We start from the raw sequence: 21,538 nt of genomic DNA on the forward strand, positions 1-21,538 counted from the left end.
CGACTCATTCGTGAACGACCCATCACTAATGGAAACAGCACATTTTCATTTTCAAAAAAGTTGGTTAAAGTTTGCTCTACATTTGGTTGGCAACCTGTCTACTGATATCACCAACGACGAGTCACGGTTACACAATAATTAGGCCTAATTAGGCCCCCTTTAACCACGTCACCAGCAGCCTCCAAAGTGCCTCCTGTGACACGCCGACCCGCGGTGTGTGTGGACTTGTGAATGGGCGGGGGGCGGTAGCGGTACTGTCAAACAGATGCAGCTCTCCTGCTGGCGGAGCGCACAGAGTAAAAGCGCAGTCCGATGGAGCGGCAGCAGCTTACCTCACACATCTGAACATACATAGGCACACACCTACACACAGCCGCGCTTCATCCACACACACCTTTACATATTTTCAAAGGAGTGTTGCAGATATCGAGGAGCCTTTATTTAGAATACCTCAAAAACTAAAGACAGGATGGATGCTTCACAGTTGTTCCTTCTATTGCTGTTCTACGGATATCTGCAAAAAGTAAGTAGGCTATCCTTTACTTTAGCAATATTGTTTCTTTATTTTAAAAGGAAAACTGCCTTTTAAGGTTTGTGGCGAAGAGTCAGTTGCAGCCTCAGTTCACTAAAGCCAAAGACAATTAGTTAATTATAGACATTAAAGCCATTTCCAACACTGTGAGCGCATCACGGACCAACACGTTTCTCACAGTCAAATTATAGATGAGTTTAGAAATCCTGATTCAGCTTGTTGTACGGCTGTTTTATGAATCGATGTTTATGACCGACAATACATTTTGTATGCTCCAAAATAAAATATTATTATTAATAATATTTTGCAGTTACTGACAATGTAAAAGGTGTTTAGTCCTTTTATGGTGATATATTAGCCTAGTCATTTTAACCTATTTTGTTCGAGGATGCTCTCAAATCATGGGATAGCCTACATCTCCTGAGACATCTGATTTTAAGAAATCAGATATTTCATCCCAGATTTCATCCCACATCCCAAATGTCAGATTACGTTGTTTTTTTTTCAGGTATGTGTCTGAGTTTAGCCACTTTTACCTGCAGTCTGAAGTCAATCCCTTTATATTAAAGAGTTGTATTTCCTGCTGCTTTTGCTATATGAGTGATTAACACAGTTATCAATTTTAATGACAATCTAATAATTGGTTGATCAGAATCCTTTTCAATGGGAAATGGCCTACTTTACTGAAGGGAATGCTGTTATATAATTTAATACACACAAACTTCATATCTGGTGAGTACAAATAACAAATAAGTGCTAACATCTCATAAACATTGTTACATCTCCTCTCCTATGGACAGTAATTTAACTGAACTAAATTCACACATTTTTAATATAATAATAAGCCTATATATATTTATGCTCTTATGCTCTGATCTTTGGAGGGAAAGCCTTTGAGCATTGTAACATGGTGATATGCCATCCTGCAGTGCAGTATTGCTGCAGAAAATTTGGTGTGCACATGCAGATGCACACTTGTATAGGGACATTGAGTTAAAAGTGAAATCATCTATCATCTGATAGAACGATAAGAAAAACTGTTGGCCTGCTCTGAAGTAGCTACCTTGGGATTTTGGTCTTCTCACTAGGCTTGTTAAAACCAAGTGTCATCTACAGTTAGGTCTTATTTTCTAGAAATGTTTTATCTCCATTAGGAAATGTCAGAAGTGCTCTGCTGCTTTTCCTCTCACTGCAAACAACTCCTGACAGGGATTCAAACTTGTGCATCTACTTAAAAAACGGCATGTTATCTCTGACAGGTATCATTTTAATATCAATTATCAAGAATGACAATGATTTTTGTTACACTTTCAGAAATATGTGAGAGAAAATCAAAAGAAAAGTCGGATTCTAAAGAAGCTCAACGTTTCACATTATGGTACTATCTGGTTGTGTCTTTGGGTGGATTTTAGTCATTTGACACTCAGCATGGCTTCCTTTAATGCCTGTCAATGAAGCTCTTCCAGGCAGAACAGACTGTGAACATTCAAGCGATTGTGTGAAAATGTCTTCCTCCTCACTTCTGACAACTCTCAGATGTCTGGCCCACCCTGAGGCTTTAAAAGATCAGCCACATATATCATTTGTTGACATATTTCAGTGGCTCTCATAGGCAGCAGTGTGGAAAGCATTTTGCCGTTGTGCTCCTGGTGTGCTACTTTCATGTGCTTTGCACTGACCTGGTGGCTGCTTTACAATATCATAATCTGGCACGTTTCATCAATATGTAGTGAGGAAGCGCAGAAAATCCCATAAGTGGTTAAAAAGTGCATGTTAGTGGCTGGATGTCACCATTATCTGTTTAACACAACGCAGATGGGAGAAGAGGAGGAGTTGAGAGGGTGGGCGATAATTACTTTTCCTACCTGCCTCTTTCCAAACATGAAACCACATGATAGAAACCAAAAGAAACATGTTATACTAATAATCATAGATAGCTTGATTACCATATAAAGGTATATACAATTTTAGAAATATGCTTATTCACTTTTTTTTTTATACCGAGAGTTAGATGAGAAGATAAATAGGCTACCCCTGTCTGTAGATAAAGCTAGAGCTGGATGATTAGCTTACAGTAGCTTAGTGAAGACTGGAAGCAAAAAGCCAGGCCGGCTCACACCAAAGTTCAATAAAGAATGGGAAGAGCTGACAGGAAAATGAAAGGAGAAGCTTGTGTCTGTGTGTGGCAACACAATGCAGAGTAATGTGTTTATTCCCATCCTACACTTCACTGGAGAGCAACATCTATCATGCGCGGACCTCTGTAGCTACTAGTTTCAAAATAGCAATTTGCTGTTTAAGGTTGCACCATTAAAACCTGAGAAACCGTCTTAGCTAGTAAACATTTTAGTAATATGTTAATCAGTTGCAAGAAAACATTTGTAGCACTGTAAAAGCAATCAATAAAACACAAAGTTTATGTAGCATCACAAAGTGTAACATAACTACCACAAATGAATGAAATATATTAACCTTAATTGTCAACTGTTTGTAAATATATAGGTATAACTTTGTTTTATTATGTATTCATACATGGAGAAATATGAATACAGAGGTTATTCGTGCAGTAACATCTGATATCTGATTTTGCTAACATTATTCGCAAAACACTATTGCCATGAAGTTTTGTAATTTGAGGTATGTTGTGTTATTTTTGTGAAATATTATTTGAATTCTTTATTAAACCGCATTTTATCAGCAAGCTAATGTTAGTTTTGTCCGTTGGTTTAGTCAGCTATACCTGGCAGTCACTTGGTGTGTAAACTGTAAATATGTAGTAACAACTCTTTTCGTAAAAACGACTTTGTGTTTGGCGACCTGTTTTAATTTAGTAACATGTAAATCTCCACTTAAAAAAGTACACTAGTTTAAAATGAAGGCTAAGTTGGAACTTACAAGGACCTGTACATTATGGAAATCCCAGCGCCCGGAAAGAGTTCCAGCACATATCGTTTGTGCACAGATTAAACAAACAAGATATAACGCGTCAGCTTTATAGGTGCTGGAATGCATTTTTTTTTTTTTTTTACATTGAACAGAGCCAGGTCTTTATGCTAAATTAAGCTAACTGACTTCCAGATCGAGCTTCATAGTTAACTTTGAAGTGGTATTAATGTTATCCATCTAACTCTTGGCAAAAAACGAGTAAGTGTATTTCCCAGAACTGTTTCTTTAAGACATTTGGAACATGTAGTTATCAGCAATTATAGCAATTTACTCAGTTTACTCAACATTACACACTAGTATTTCCTGTCTTTATGTTTGTTTGACTGGAAAAGTGTTAATGTAAATCATGTCCAATGCACTCACTTAGCTTACAGGCTAACAAACCTTAAGTGAAACGCCATGAGACTGAAGAGGTACATGCATACTGTTGCTCTCCAGTGAAGTGTGGATGGGCATACTCTGCTTGCATTGCGTGGCCACACACAGACACAAGCTTCTCCTTTCATTTTCCTGCCAGGTCTTCTCGTTTTTTATTTGATTGTATCTTGCACTCAAACAAAGCAAGACTGGCGGCCGTTTGAAATGACAACAATCACAAAAAACCTGAAGCAACAAGCTTGGTAGCCCTTGTGATGAGCTCTGTGCTAGCAAACTAGCTGGCAGTTATTCATGTGATGTTTTTCTCATGGAGACATTGTGTGTGTGTGTGTGTGTGTGTGTGTGTGTCCCTAAGGCTTTGCAGAGGTCTACTTATCATCTGCATAGTTTGGGATTGACATTTTGATTCATTGCCCACTACAGCAATATTCATGGCTGTCCAAAGTGTAGATATTATAGTTAAGTTTTCAGCATCGCTAACTGGTAGGCACTTAATATTGTCATCAACATTTTGAGCTCATGCATAAATCACTGGGACAGGACCCTCCTCCTCGTCTCTTGTCTCTTCATACATGAATAACCCACATTCTCCGATATATCACATACTCTGAACTCTGATTATTTTATTATCATTGGTCTCATTCTTTGTGGCTCTATTCACAATATACAGGCTTATACCTAATAAACTATCTCCATGCAATGAAGAGAGCTTGATCCCAGCAGCCTACATTTAAAGTCCATGCACACATTCCAGTATCATGTCTATTTCCCGCGCCTCTGATGAGTGACTTTGTTCCAGTTTTTCTACTGTTTATGCTGCATTAATAGTTTTTGGGAAACTTTAGGTTTCCTGCCACTAGTTTCCGTTTCCCAAAAGCCAGAAGAAACGAAAACAACGCCCCACTTTCATATCAAATTAAACTGGAAATCTGTGTTGTTAGCTAGAATTTGGAGAAACCCCACAGCCTATGCCTTTGTCATTTTAAGATTTCTTAATTAAAGTGTTCCAATAGAAACACCTAAAAAAACACAAGTATGCCATTTTCACAGCAGACATTTGGACTTAGAAAAAGCACAGATTTAAAAAAAAAAAATTTACATTTTATTTCACCTTTATTTTTACAGGCAAATCATTAAGAAAATTTACATTTACAATGGCGGCCTGACAAGTGGCATAGCCACTTAGGGAAAGGGAAGAAGGGCGAGATAATAAATACATTAGAAATACATACAGTTTAGAAATAACATAAAATACAATTTGAAATACTACACAGTAGTTTCTAAGAATATTAAAGATGTCTCCATTATATTTTTTTTACTCTTTATTAAACATTCAGCAGTTAATGGACTATATATATATATATATATATATATTAAAATTAATTAAAATTAATCACACTAGAATTTTTATATATATATATATATAAAAATTCTAGTGTGATTAATTTTTAATTAATTAATTCACATTTTTATATATATATATATAAAAATTCTAGTGTGATTAATTTTTCATTTAATTTTTTCAACCTTTTTTGTAAAAACATTCAAATATACAACATTTCAGACATGTAGGCTACTCAACATAATGATACAGAGAAACAAGGCCCTGACTTAAATAAAAATAATAAATAAATAAATATATATATAAATAAAAAAAATAGCCTGCCTATATTCTGCCGTACAAAGCCAAAACGCAGTAACTACATATTTGGTCAAAATTGAGTTTAGAGTGGAAATGGGCTTTGTAACATCTCCTACGTCTTGTGACAAAAACTCCTGGTTCAACTGTATCCCGTTTCAGAGAAATCACTATCTCAAATTTGCAGTAACTACAAAATCCAAGCTAGTACCAAGGCAAACCGCAGTAAGTGAAGTTACTGCGTTCTGCCTTTGTTTACCCGACTTTGACTCGGTAGCTAGTACCAAGGCAAACCGCAGTAAGTGAAGTTACTGCGGTTTGCCTTTGTTTACCCGACTTTGACTCGGTAGCTAGTACCAAGGCAAACCGCAGTAAGTGAAGTTACTGCGTTCTGCCTTTGTTTACCCGACTTTGACGCGGTAGATACTGCGGTCTGCCTCTGTAGCCACATTCAAATCTACCAATCTGTCCGCCTCGCGCACAGCATCCTTATCACAGAGTCTGTTATATAGGAACGCCGTGCGCGAGGTGACACTGTGATACAGACCACCAACAAGCCAACATCATTAACCCAGAGAAACATGGCACAATCCCGAGGAAAACTTATAGTGTCTCTAGCTTTGAAATGCAAGTATCCAGACAGTGGTAAGGAACATGGTAAAATATGAACACCTAACCTGGCAAATAACACCTAAATCAATAAATTGCCGTCACTTGCTAGCGAGCCGCTAGCATATAAACCATTTTAGCTTACCTGCTCCCCTTGAAGGCAGTAACGTTAGCATCTATCCACTCTGGAAACGCTGTCATAACTGTTTTGTTTCTTGTTGTCTTCATTACTTACGCTATTGTAATGTATTTTATTAGGTAATCTCTCAGTTGAAGCTTAAGAGGAAGTTGTAAACATAGAGCTTTTATTTTGACGGGAAAAGGGAAGTGGAAAAAGCGTTGTATTTTCTGACCGTTGTCAGCATTTGAATTAAGTGAGACGTGCCGTCTTTGTGTCTTTATTTTAGAGCCCAAACAGTGAGACAATATAAGAAACGCTCGGTTACACTAGTTTCATTTAATTTTATGAGTATTTTTTTATATGGAGATAGGCTACGTTCTAAATAATATTTTTAATATGTCAATATCTATTTTCAGTTGTCAGAGTAAAACATCTTTTTTTTAATGTCTCGCAAAATTGACTGTGACACACGAAATGGACATATGCACACCGTCTCACGCAACAACACAATTTTTCATATAAAGTAAGGCAGCATACTGTGACTGTGCCTAACGCATCTGCTTTATAATGTTGTCTAGCTGACACACACACACACACACACACACACACACACACACACACACACACACACACACACACACACACACTCTTGTTATTCTGTTTGAGTTATGTTGTTAAATGTATATGAATTTTTAAGTGCCGTTTTATAAGTAACCTTGGTATTTAATGAATTAATTTTCAATTAACATAAAATCAAACACAAACCAAAATACCAGCATTTTGATTGTGTGTAAAATTATAAGGATGTTTTGGGGGAAATAATGAGAATGACAATTTAATCATTTAAGACTAATGTAACAGGGACATTACGACAAAATACTATTCTTGAATACACTGGATGAAGGTTACTAACAAGCACTTTCAACACTCAACCTATAAACATCCATAAACAAAACATAAAACCAATTAAAACAAATGAAAATGTATAAGGAATAAAAAAAGAAAGTTGGATTAACACATTTCAATTGTAGATACTGCACTCTGCCTTTGTAATAGTGTTTTAGTTGCTTGAGGTTAGACAAAGGCAGAGTGCAGTATCTACATTTTTAGGGTCAAAGGTCATATCAATGGTCTTTTTTTTTATGTATAACATTTTCCTTCCTGTAAAGGTATTACATAAAAGTATCAACATTATTGTACCTACAACATGTTTGGCTGGCCTGTATGAAAACTTTGAAGCCATTTTTCTCAGTTTCAGTGTTGGCGTAGTTACTGCACTTTGCCTTTGTAGGGCAGTATAGCTAGGCTAACTAAATAAAAAACTTAAAATGGGGGCAAATATCCTGTTAGATAAATACACTTCAATAATACAAAGTTATACTAATATAATAATATAGTATGTATATAATAATAAGAGACAACAAAGCACATTATTTTTACTTAAAAAGGTCATACAGTTCATCAATTATATTATTTACAACTGTGCTATTCCTACTGTGACGCGCCAAAAGGTTGCATTGTTGTTTCTGGCCACTACGAGGTAGCGGAACTAGCTGAAAGTTGATGTTGCTAAAATGATAGCAAACAATTACTTATTTGCACATCCAGTAGACATGGAAAAACCATGGGAAAAACCAATCAGGAAAAACATAAGCATTTATTTGGAGTCGTGTTTCCGGCCACCTGACAAATGTAAGTGCAATATTAACGACTCTGTTTTTGGTCTCCACACCAGCGCCTGAGCCTTTAAATGCTTCGCTAACGTTATAATGTTCACCAGCTAGTTGCTAACGTTACCCGGTTGTCTAACGTTACTGGAACTGTCTGCTGTTCATCAGGTAACGTTAGCGCGTTGATGTTAGTGGGTTTATCAGAGCTTTTTGACTGGAGACAGCTGCATGTTGCAGTTGGAAATGGAAGCTAATGAGACAAGTGAACTAAAAGAGTAAAGTTGTTGGTTGAAAATAATGAGTAACGTTAGCTTAATACTGTAGGCCTACTAAGTATTAGACTACTTCTAAGCCTAGAGAAAGGCAGAGTTTGCTGTGGACCTTGTTTACATCTTAGCTAGCTACTACTTTATAGAGCATCTCTAAATTGGACTGTAATGGTTATACTTATGAGGCAACAGGAACACGTTACCCATGAGACCTGGATGATAATTCAATATGATAATTTATCAACGTTCAGCAGACTCATACTGTGATTTATATTCTTCACAAACACAGGAATTGCAAATCTTATTAATCAATTATATTACCAAAAACTTGGGGCTCATGTCGCACCTGAAGCAGTCACCCTTCTCTATCTGTTTGATAAACCAGCTTGGATGATATGATCACATAATTTTATCGTTCTGTACATGTCTAAAGAGTTTGCAATTGACATATTTTGATGTATGAAAAATATTCTAAATAGTGTATTATTTTTCTAATTTAATGTATTATAAAGGAAATTATTTTGTTTTAATTCTATAATCATAGGCTACTTAAATAATGTAACTTTTTGATATAAGGATTGCAGTGCTGACACTGTACACAGATAAAACACTGACAGACCAGGTTGTACAAGTTGTAGAATATTATATTTTGTCTGTGATCATAAAGTATTACCTTCCCCTATGAGGGGCTTTTGGACTGAAATCCTCTATTGAGTGCTTGGTTGTTACATTGGCCGACAATCAATTTCATGTGTATCAAAAATAAGGTTACCAAAGGGTCTGACCAACATGAGATTTCCTCCTCCGTCCATGTTGCTCTGCACAGATAATGTTGGCAGATAAATCTCATGCCTCCCGGCCAGTGCTGCTGCTATTTACTTCAGGATATGTTGGATTTTCTGCTGTAATCTGTCGGAGGCAAAGACTCCTGTGAGCAAAGTTCTTTGGATTGTGATAGTGTCAGGACGACCTCATCCATTGGGGGAGAGAGAGAGTGAGGCAATGACTGAGGCTCAGAAATGTTGTGTGGAGAAGTGATAACATGGAGGTATATAGTGTTTAGCTTTTTTTTCATATTTTCCATGATGTTGTTTGCCTACAGGTAACTGTTGCCCTTGACGCAATTTTGCTGTACTGCCTACAAGTCAACAGTAGCTCATTTGGCTGTGGTTAATGAATGTAGCTACAGCAGTGTGTTAGAAAGTCAGTCACCTTTACCTTAAGCCAAATCTGTGCAGGATTTAAAGGTCACCTCTAGACATGTTTTAGGGACATAGCTAATTTATTGTCAGACAGTAGAGGAAATTTGTTTCCACAGTCAGGGACACGCATAACAACAATTAAGGAACATCAATCACAAAAACATAGCCACAAGGAACACAATATAGTCACAAGAACATGAGTCCATTGATTGGATTATTGCTAGTGTTTCTTGAGGGAAGTGATAGCAGAGGGCACAAAGCTTTTACTGTAGCATGCTTTTTTACACATCATAGATCTGTATCTGCAGCATGAGTTCAGAGGGTGCCTGGGGTTGTGTGCTATGGTGAGTGCTTTGTGTGTGATGGCAGAGTCAATGAGGGCTGGGAAGTTTGGAGTGACCGTACGTACATACGTAAGTATATTGTTAATTTCAAAAGTTTAACTACTGGACACAAGATCTTTCCTTCTTCACTGTGAAGTCTGGAGGCTGCACTAGAGGCTTTTAGTTGTAACATCACACTTAAGTAAGTTTTATATTTGACCATGATTGGCCTCCTCTGACGTACACACCTTAAACTAGAGTTTAAGTTAAGCAGAGAAAAACTTGTGAAGATGAATTTGTGAAGGACAGTCTTCTAGTATCAAACTCTGCACGTGTCACAATCTGCAAACTCCAAACTTGTTCATGGCCATTTCCCACCTGTTCACCAAATGCACCTTGACTTTTCCACCTGTCCCAGCCACTCCCTCCTGCCCTGCAATTACCCTTTTCCCTCATCAGCCTTGCAGTTGCCAGACTTTCCTCTGCTTCCCTGCTGCTCTCCTGCTCCCTATTTCTCTCAGTCCAGTTGTATACTGGTTAATTTACCCTTTTACTTTGTCAGTACATCAAAGTTGCTATGCTACATTGTTTTTTTTATTTTTAACACAAATGGAAACTAATTAAATTTGAATAAAAACCTTTCTACACATTCTCCTGTTGGAATTGGGTGTCTGAAGTATTGCTGCCATCATCAGTTCCTTGCAGAAATCGTATTTTGTGTTGATGTGTTTGTGTGCTTTTAAATATTCCTGCACAAATACATATCAAAAAGCACAGCAAGCATGGTAAATAGTGTACTTACTCCTTGTTGTAAATGATGAACAAAGCGTACTTCACACTACTATGCATATGCTCAACAGGGCTATGAGGTGTCCTTTTTCATTAATGCTGGTTTGGTGTGTTTGTCATGTCTGAGGTGATACGGACTGCTGCTTACAACAGTGTCAAGTGTACTGGAGCTCAATCCTGGACTGAATAGGGCATTTGTGGATGATTGATGAAGATCATTTCATGTTTGACTGGACCTGGGTGGTGGAGGTTCATGAAACTTTATATAAAGACATATATAAGGACCATTAGCAGAACATGAGTTGTAGAATTGTTAATATACTATTTGCTTTTTGGCTGCATCAGTTTTCTCACTGTGACCTTTATTGCCTTGAGTCTTGTATTCATTGTAGCTTTGGTAGCAGGGTGAAGCTCTTCCCTGGGAGTTCATGAATACACTCTCTCTTCATCTCCACTGACCTTCTCAAGCTCCTTGCTGCTCGTCTTACACATTTTCATTGACCCACCGGCTCTCCGCCAACGGCTGTCAGCCCGCATTTTTTCAGCCTTTGTTGACACAGATGAACAATCGCAGTAGATTACTCAGTGGCTCTCTTCTCCACTTCCTAATCCATTTCCATGATAGCATCTATTTGCCAGGCAAGAGGGATTTCAGACATAGAGAACATTTCTGTGTATTATTAGCCGGGGGTTCATTCTAATAGGAAAACATGACATGAAAGGCCATAGCTGCAGGAAAGTGATAAAGGGAAATGTTAACAAAAATATTTACTAGTACATATTCACTAAAATGTAACCTGTCTGCAGGCCTCAGCCTCACTGAATATGAATTCTTTCAGTGCCTAATTGCAGTTTAATGGAAGGATGTTCGATTCTTGACACCTAAAATGTGCTTTCTGCCTCTTCCACAGGTGTTATCGCTGCAGATGTGTGACGTAGTGAACGACATTGAGCTGGAGAAAGAGCGCTGTGAGAATAGCACCTTTGGAAACGTCACTTCAGGTCATTCTCAAACACATTTTCCTCTCTCTGTTAAGGGTGGGCAGGAGGCTATTTAGAGGAAATGGGATACAGCATGAGTAAATAAATAGCGAGGTAAGGTAATACAGTTTATAGATGAAGCCCTATTATAGCAGGGTTTCCAGAGTGTCTGCAGAGACGTTGTGAAATTATGCTGACCTCACCGATGACTACTCTTATTATCACGTCTCAGTACCAAATAATCCTTTTTTTTTTTTTCTTTTTCTACCACCACCCCCCCTCTTCAGTTCAAAGTAATCCAGTGATAGATGTCTGTCTACAGTATATATCCATGAATCAGGAACTAATTCTGCAAACTTTCAATGGTGCCAATTTGCCAAAATGTAAACAAATACAAAGAAAAGGGCTCAAGTTGTAGTCCACAGCTAACTAACTTGACTAACTTACTTCTTGGCAACATTATTTTTTCTCTTTACATTACCCAAAGCATTGTGGGGTCATAGTTCCAAAACTAAAAGCGTGATTATCCCCCAAAATGAATTAAGACAAAGAATTATAATGAGCCCTATCATGAATTCCTTAACATAAGAGTAGACATGTGGTATTGGGGTGCAGTAAATTGAGGTTTTGGACCCTTATGAATCAACATTTTGCATCATCACTGACAGGTGTAGTGTCACACAGCTGCAATTTTCATTTGTATGAAATGTGGAGCATTGCATTGTGGGATTGAGTATTGCACATGCATGGACACTACTTTTTTGTTCCCAACCTGCAGCCTCAATGGAGGTCAAATCAGCCGGACAAATTAAAAACACCTGTGTAATTGTGCAGGGCCATTAAAGGGAAGGACGTTTCATTAGAGACACACATGACGTTACAAGGTTATGGCATAATAATAACCTTGAATGTAGTTATGATGGGATTTCTACCCAATACTGCCATCCATCCATCCATCTTCGTCCGCTTATCCGGTGTCGGGTCGCGGGGGGAGCAGCTCCAGCAGGGGACCCCAAACTTCCCTTTCCCGAGCAACATTAACCAGCTCCGACTGGGGGATCCCGAGGCGTTCCCAGGCCAGGTTGGAGATATAATCCCTCCACCTAGTCCTGGGTCTTCCCCGAGGCCTCCTCCCAGCTGACGCGTGCCTGGAACACCTCCCTAGGGAGGCCAGGGGCATCCTCACCAGATGCCCGAACCACCTCAACTGGCTCTTTCGGACGCAAAGGAGCCGGGCTCTACCCGAGCTCCTCACGGATGACTGAGCTTCTCACCCTATCTCTAAGGGAGACGCCAGCCACCCTCCTGAGGAAACCCATTTCGGCCGCTTGCACCCTGGATCTCGTTCTTTCGGTCATGACCCAGCCTTCATGACCATAGGTGAGGGTAGGAACGAAACTGACCGGTAGATCGAGAGCTTGCCTTCTGGCTCAGCTCTCTTTTCGGCACAAGGCGCGCGAGCGATAGATGGAATGTAATACCGCACCCGCTGCGTTCTCCGACCAATCTCCGCTCCATTGTCCCCTCACTCCGAACAAAACCCCAAGGTACTTGAACTCCTTCACTTGGGGTAAGGACTCATTCCCTACCTGGAGAAGGCATTCCATCGGTTTCCTGCTGAGAACCATGGCCTCCGATTTAGAGGTGCTGATCCTCATCCCAACCGCTTCACACTCGGGGCGCAAACCGATCCAGTGAGTGCTGAAGGTCGCAGGCCGATGATGCCATCAGGACCACATCATCTGCAAAAGCAGCGCGAGATCCCCAGCCCACCAACCGGCAACCCCTCCCACCCCCCGACACGACTCCGATATCCTGTCCATAAATATTACAAACAGGATTGGTGACAAAGCGCAGCCCTGGCGGAGGCCAACCCTCACCTGAAACGAGTCCGACTTACTGCCGAGAACCCGGAACAGCTCTCACTTTGGTCGTACAGAGATTGGATGGCCCTGGTAGAGACCCCCTCACCCCATACTCCCGCAGCACCTCCCACAGTATCTCCGGGGGACCCGGTCATACGCCTTCTCCAAATCCACAAAACACATGTAGACCGGTTGGGCATACTCCCAGGCCCCCTCCAGGATCCTTGCGAGTGTAAGAGCTGGTCCGTTGTTCCACGACCAGGACGGAATCCGCATTGTTCCTCCTCAACCTGAGGTTCGACTATCGGCCGAACCCTCCTTTCCAGCACCTTGGAGTAGACTTTACCAGGGAGGCTGAGAAGTGTGATACCCCTGTAATTGGCGCACACCCTCTGGTCCCCTTTTTAAAGGGGGAACCACCACCCCAGTCTGCCACTCCTTTGGCACTGTTCCGAGACTTCCCCCGCAATGTTGAAGAGACGTGTCAACCAGGACAGCCCCTCCACACCCAGAGCCTTGAGCATTTCTGGACGGATCTCATCAATCCCCGGGGCTTTGCCACTGTGGAGTTGTTTGCCTACATCAGTGACTTCCGCCCGGGAAATCGGACGACAATCCCCCGTCATCCTCCAGCTCTGCCTCTAACATAGAGGGCTATTAGTCGGATTCAGGAGTTCCTCAAAATGCTCCTTCCACCACCCTATTACCTCCTCAGTTGAGGTCAACAGTGTCCCATCCTTACTGTACACAGCTTGGATGGTTCCCCTGCCCCCCTCCTGAGGTGGCGAACAGTTTTCCAGAAGCACTTTGGTGCGCAACCGAAAGTCCTTCTCCATGTCTTCTCCAAACTTCTCCCACACCCGCTCGCTTTGCCTCTTTCACGGCAGAGGCTGCAGCCCTTCGGCCCCTGCGTACCCTGCAACTGCCTCCGGAGTCCTCTGGGATAACATATCCCGGAAAGACTCCTTCTTCAGTCGGACGGCTTCCCTGACCACCGGTGTCCACCACGGTGTTCGTGGGTTACCGCCCTTGAGGCACCTAAGACCCTAAGACCACAGCGCCTCCGCCGCGGCTTCAGCAATGGAAACTTTGAACATTGTCCACTCTGGTTCAATGCCCCCAGCCTCCACAGGGATGCACGAAAAGCTCACCGGAGGTGCGAGGTTGAAAGTCCATTGGACAGGGGCCTCCTCCAGACGTTCCCAATTTTACCCGGCACTACACGTTTGGGCTTACCAGGTCTGTCCAGAGTCTTCCCCACCCCTGACCCAACTCACCACCAGATGGTGATCGGTTGACAGCTCTGCCCCTCTCTTCACCCGAGGTGTCCAAAACATACGGCCTCAGATCAGATGAAACGATTTTAAAATCGATCATTGACCTTCGGCCTAGGGTGCTCTGGTACCAGGTACACTTATGAGCATCCCTATGTTCGAACATGGTGTTCGCTTATAGACAATCCATGACTAGCACAGAAGTCCAACAACAAACAACCACTCTGGTTTAGATCAGGGAGGCCGTTCCTCCCAATCACGCTCCAGGTGTCTCCATCATTGCCCACGTGTGCCGTTGAAGTCCCCCAAGCAGAACAATGGATTCCCCAACTGGCGCCCCATGCAGCACTCCACTCAGGTCTACGAAGAGCGCGAAATCACGAACTCCTGTTTGGTGCATATGCACAAACAACAGCAGAGAGTTTCCCCCACAAACCCGCAGGCGTAGGGAGGCGACCCTCGTCCCACCGGGGTAAACTCAACGCAGCGGCGCTCAGCCGGGGGCTTGTTAGTATCCCCACACCCGCCCGGGCGCGCACACCCTGAGCAACTCCGGAGAAGAAAAGAGTCCAACCCCTATCCAGGAGTACAGTTCCAGAACCGAGACTGTGCGTAGAGGTAAGCCCCACCAGATCTAACCGGTAGCACTCCACCTCCCGCACCCAGTTCCGCCTTCCCCACAGAGAGTTGACGTTCCACGTCCCCAGAGCCAGCGTCTGCTGCCCGGGTCTGGTCCGTCGAGGCCCCTGACCTTCACTGCCACCCATGTGGCGAGCGCCCACGGACCCAGCGGTTCCTCCCACAGGTGGTGGGCCCATGGGCTGGAGAGATGGGAGCCACGTAGCTTGTTCGGGCTGTGCCCGGCCGGGCTCCGTGGCAAACCCGGCTACCAGGCGCCGGCCACACACGCGGCCCGCGTCTGGGGCCTGGCTCCAGACGGGGGTCCCGGGCTTCCTCCGGGCAGGGTCACTCCATTTCTACCTTGTTTTTCCATTGGGGTTTTTGAACCATTCTTTGTCTGGCCCCTCACCTGAGACCACTTTGCCTTGGGAGACCCTACCAGGAGCACAAAGCTCCAGACAACACAGCCCTCAGGTTCACAGAGACACACAAACCTCTCCACCACGATAAGGTGATGGTTCACGGAGAAGTACCCAATACTGCCACTCATGGTAATAAATACTTCATGGTGTCATGGTGATTGAAGTGACAGTTAAACACCCGCTGGCTCATATATATATATATATATATATATATATATATATATACAAAGTCCGACCTCTCCTCTGAATGAACATGCCTCAGTAATACAGCCATCTGTATTAACTTGCTATTTTCATTTGGTTTCATTTTAAATAAAAATCACCACACATAATGTGCATAGTGCATTAAGTGAACACAAACTGTGCGTGGAAACAGCTCTCCTCCTTATCTCTGCAGTGTCCTTCATTTTCATTTTTCTACTTCCCTATCTGCTTCCTCAACAGGAAGGTAGTGCAAGCTGCTCTCACAGGTCACATCCCTAATAAATGAATTAGTGTGTACATTTGTGAGAAGCCATACGTTCACAGCCTGTGGATATGCAACATATTAAGATTGTCCAGCTATTGCTTGGCTTTCTTGAAACAGAACAGGCATAAAAAATGAATATTTCATGAAAGTTTGCTTCTTCTGGTGTCCAGTGTTAATGTAGCACTACACACACAGATCATTATGCAGACTAAAAAATTAAGAATTGTTTTTTACTGTGCTTCCATTGGCTTTTTTTAACTTAAGAAATCAGTCTGTCTCAGAAATGGTTCATTGCTTGTGTTTTTGTTATTTCAATCTCTTTCCTGTGCTGTGACTTTTTCTTTTAAATATAGAAACAATTTCAAAGAAAAATTGGTGTGTGATTGTACATTTAGGTACAGAAAAAAAACTCCTCCTGATGTATGATGATTATTTCTTTTTTTCTGTTTGTTTGTGCCTCAGTATACAATGTGTCAGAGGAGACAAAACTACCAGTGGTCGTGCAGGTTTCACTTTTTTAGCCAAGTGCTAGTGGAATCCATAGGGAGTGAGGTTAAGAATTAAGGAGACTGAAAGCTTTGCCATAATAAGATTTCAAGAGTAACTACACACACAAAATAATTGAACGGATGGAAATACACAACAGTCACAAAAAACAATAGTTCCTTTAAAAGTGCAGGATATTTGGGATTTAATTTTGAGTTTGACCGGTTGTTTACAACCAGCCCTTGGATATAAAGCAGATGGACGTAAACCTGAGATTTGTTTTGTGTTTATTTGTTAAAATGTTGAGCAATATTTAAAGAACACAATTTTATTTGATTAAATTGAAGAATTAAAATGGATAAACTCAAATTTGTGTACCAAATTATACAACATAAACCAACATCTCTATGATAATCTTTCTGTCTCTGAATAAAAAAAAATAAAAAATGCTGCCGTGTGTCATGGGTGTATGTTAAGCACACAATTTAATTTTGTCATTGTGGCCTGCATCTGTGTGTTTGTCTGTCACAATATGAGCGATGCCATGTTAATGGTGTTGTCTCCTCCTGGCAGGTTGTCAAGGCATGTGGGATATCATCGCCTGTTGGCCTTCAGCCAGAATTGGAGAAGTGGTTACAATAACCTGCCCCGATTACTTCAGTTACTTCAGCGACGAGCACAAAGGTAAACACATCTTCCTTCACTTTATGTAAATACAACATGCGTAAAGAATATTTTCTCTGTATGTTTAGTTTCTGTCATCATTTATCAAAACTGGATAAATGTTCAGTAGTAAAATCATTTCAAACTTAGGTTTTCAGCTTGAACAAGAAAATGACACTGTTCCTAATTTGAATATCTGTAATTAAATAATGCTGTGTTGGTGGAGTAATTTATTTTGAGGCAAACAAGCCTATAGGTGCCAAAACTGGACCATCTTGATATTTTCATGCTCATATGCTCAGGGCTGGCCAACACATTTATATATTTTCAATTATTCCCTTTTTTTTCATAGCTGTGATTATTTTGATATTTATTAAAAATGTATTTTCATACAGTCAAGCCTTTGGGTAGATAGCGAAGATTTAATGTGTTGCTTGCATGCAAATGGACATTTTAAAGTCATCAAACTGGTGGTTTTTCCGCCACCTCCTGTGGATATCCAGAAATTATTAGAATCCCTGCAGAATGCCCGGAGCGAACAATATTAATTCATGAGCATCATAAAGAGCATCATTACGTCGTTGGTATTCACAAGAATAATCTGTCAAATTCTCTACCGGTGCTTTAAACAGCAGCACTTTACTGGCAATGCTCATGTTTTCCAGAATAACATTGACCCTATGAACTAGTGTGGTGCATTAAAAAAGTAAATATTTCTGATTTCTAGATTTTGGGAGTCCTCCAGCTACCTCAACCCCAGGATAACAGTTAATCTAGGTTACTGTAAACAGTATGTAGCGTTTACATGAGACAGATTAAAAAATGTGCATGTAAACTCAGTCACAGATTACAGTCAGGGTCTAAGAAAACAAAGAGGAATCCAGCTCATCCTTTAACCTTTATTTTGGAACAAGCACAGGCAGGATGGAGGAATAGAGATGTTTCACTTACCTAAGATAAGAAGGAGAAACATTAGAAAAATGTTGTTTTGTTGAATCACCTTTTTGTCTCTCTACAAGGAGTCTTCCTCTCCAGCTCTCTCTCCTTCATTAACGGGATTTTCTTTTCTTCCTGTCCCACTTTTAGATTAGCAAAAATCTTTTTATCTTGTTAATGGTCCTACTAAAAAGCTAGGACTCAAATTTGTCTTTTTGCAATCTTGCCTTGCTTGTCTTTTGCATTTCTGCCATTTGCCTCTCTGTCTTTCAAAACCTTGTGTCCTTGTTGGTCGCGCTCTTCTTAAAGACTCAAAGTTGTTTTCAATATCTGTATTTTTCTTCAGTGTAACACCTCCATTCTTGACTCTGGAGCCTTTGTGAATAACAGAAAAGGAAAATGACACTGACGTCACTGTCGATCTGTTAAATTGGGTCTCTGCAATAAATCACAACATCGATAATGCTGCGCTGCTCTCTAATGGGTAGAAACTTTTCGTTAGATGAAGTCTTTTGCTGCCTTCAAAACACATTTGTGCATTTGTATTTTTGACGTCAGTGGTGCTATTAGCTTGGTGCTGTGAGAACACGGTTGCTAGGTTACTGATGAATGGACGTTGCTTTCTGGTCACTCTTCGTTCAAATGGTATTTTCTTTCTTCTGCATTGCAACATAATTTTAGTGATGAGAAGGAGTCAGACAATACAATAAGATAGTTTAAAAGTAATTTCCATGGTTCTTCATCATTTTTAAACACAATTACACAAAACCACATGTAAAAGCACTCTTAAACCTTGTTTAAAACACGTAATTAAGACTCCTCGGTGTCCAGCAAATTCAGGCTTATATCTAAATTCCTGTTGCTGTTAAATTTTCTTAAATGCCTCTCTTTACCAACTGCTGCCTTTTTCAGACCAAGTAAGTGTCCTAAGTGACCAGTGTCCCATTCTTCATAACGAATCTGGTGCTTGTGTTGACCTAGTCAATATCCTTGACGTTCCACTTCCGGAATTGCTCCGGTGACGCAGGAAATCCGCCGGATTCATGTCTTTTCACTGATGTTACCTTCCGCTTTCTTCTGTTGGAATTTTAAACTCTGGTTGATTTATGAGGACTATGGTTAACTGCTCCTCAGATCTCTGCAGGGTAAATTGACACAGCTAGCTAGACTATCTGTCCAATCTGAGTATTCTCTTGCCTGACTAAAACAACTTTTGAACGTACACTTTCCACCAAAACAAGTTGCTTCCCGAGGCTATTTTGCAGTGGCACCGTGCGGAGCTTAGCACCGCCCATGAGGATTGTGATTGGTTTAAAGAAATGGCAATAAACCAGAGCTTGTTTTTCTGCAATCCCGGAATGCTGTGTGGACTAGCCAGACGCTCCTCCACAGCATGTGGAGGAGGGTCTGGCAAAGCGAGACAAGTGTTGACCTAGTTCTCCTGGTGTCACTTTTTAAGTTGAGGATGTGATATGATTGGCATTTAGGAGGTTTAAATCATGAGAACACTGTTGACAGGTCACCATTAAATAAAAAGGATCTTCTTGTTTGCATTTGAATGTCACGTTAAGGACCGAATGGCAGCATAACCGGGCTATCAGTAAATTTCTACTTATAAGGTCATTCATTCTCAATCAGTGTGCTATTCAGATGCTCTTTCAACATAGTAAACAGGACACCATGAGGCACCATTACGCAAATTTAGTCATGATGTTTCCATCCTTTCCTGGCCAGACTCTCTAGTGGGGTCTCTCCAGGTTTCATCCTCATTTGTATCCTCTTCTCCATCTACTGTACTGTATATATGCTTGCACAGGGTCAAATCCTCATCGAGGCGTAAGATCTTGTTCCAGGTGATAAGCAGAACTCTTCTGCCTCTAAAAGATGAAGACCAAATCGGCTTGAACAAGGACATTGAATGTTTGATGCCCCAGGAACTAATTTAGCGAGATGAGAGGAAAACTTAATTCTGGCTTTCTTGCTAAGAGTTAGGTTAGAAGATTTAATTCACTCCCATTGGGTATGCTAAGTTTTTGTTTTTCACAACTTTTTGTACACATTAAATAAGATTAAACGTGTTGGTCAGCTTTAGAGGTGCTCTTAAGCTGGTTTCATACCTCTGCACTGACAACCACCTACCTGCAAGAGCGTTTCCCAAAAAAGCTAAACAATTTTTATGAAAGCGGTTCCTGTTGGCCGGCGGTTACCACCCAGACGTTCAGCAAGGATTTAATCCTTTAAACTGGTATTAACCACTTGTTCATGCTCTGTGTGCAACTTGTTGTCTCACCAGCCATATTTTAACCTCTCCGGTGAATTCCAGTATGTTCTAGCTGTTTTTAAAGACTTTTATTTGCCACCTCCCCATGATACAGCTGACATTTTATGCCCCTTTTTGCCCTCCAGATCTCTCACGCTCTCCAATCATCAGACACCTGGCTGTTTTCACTCATTGTCCAATTTTAAGGGGGACCCATATTTACAACCTTGTGGCTGCTATACTCTGAAACGGACCTTCATCATATCATCTTTTATTATAACAGTCATTTTCAAATCTCTGGATATCCATTTCTTCTTTTTAACACCTCTGGGCTATTTCCCTCGAGCTTTTTACCTGCTCTTCTTGTGCCTCTGCCTCTATGACCCAGCGAGTCAATGCCATTCTTTCCTTGACTGAGAAATGTGCTATAATCCAACAATTCATCACTATCGGAAAATGTGGCTGATTGGGCTTCTCCGCTTCCGCTATCTTATAGATGTCACCTCACTGTGAAATATATACTGTACAGACCCTCTAATGAAATTATTATTATAACTTTAAATCTTGCAGTTGCAGCAGAGTTTCGCAGTTGTTAAGGCACTTTTGCAGAAAGTAAAGAAACAGTAAAATTGATACATGCTGTAAATATATACACACACACACACACACACAATATACATCTTATGTAATCACCTTTGTAAATCTGGATCGAGCGAATCAAAAAAATTGTGGTTGCTGTTAATGGTAGCTTAGCTATTTAAAGATTGGGATGTCCCGTGTCGTGCCAGGGGGACAGTACTCTCTGACCAATCAGTGGTCTGCAGTGTTTTAACTCCACCTTCCAGTATCGGCCAAGCTCGCTTGGAACCTCGACTGAGGTGGTACCAAAAAATACCAGGTCCTTTCCAAAACTTTTGTTGATGGAAAAACAAAAGAGTCAAGCCATGCAGTGGAAAAACGGCATGAGAGTGGCATCAATGTTTAGATTATTTTTACATTTCTTTAAAAGGATGATTAGGTGTAAATCTGGATTAATTTGTTAATTTCTTTACAAATATTTCGTACTAGAACTCTAGGATCCCA

General features: G+C 40.9%; 1 protein-coding gene across 3 annotated transcripts in view; it reads left to right on the plus strand.

Moving 5' to 3' along the window:
* The first annotated feature begins 302 nt into the window (after positions 1-302).
* vipr1b (vasoactive intestinal peptide receptor 1b) overlaps positions 303-21,538 on the plus strand; it is a 50,848-nt gene continuing 29,612 nt past the window's right edge. Inside the window, exons 1-3 of one of the 3 annotated variants that reach the window (XM_039790948.1) lie at positions 303-523; positions 11,390-11,480; positions 17,170-17,280. In XM_039790948.1, the coding sequence (XP_039646882.1) occupies positions 470-523; positions 11,390-11,480; positions 17,170-17,280 (256 nt within the window). In that variant the 5' untranslated portion in view covers positions 303-469. Of the gene's footprint in view, positions 524-7,807; positions 7,918-7,964; positions 8,064-11,389; positions 11,481-17,169; positions 17,281-21,538 lie in introns of those variants that run through there. The other 2 variants (XM_039790949.1, XM_039790950.1) reach the window with 2 other exon arrangements.

The sequence above is a fragment of the Perca fluviatilis genome, chromosome 22 (assembly GCF_010015445.1).
Source record: "Perca fluviatilis chromosome 22, GENO_Pfluv_1.0, whole genome shotgun sequence".
Lineage (NCBI taxonomy): Eukaryota > Metazoa > Chordata > Actinopteri > Perciformes > Percidae > Perca > Perca fluviatilis.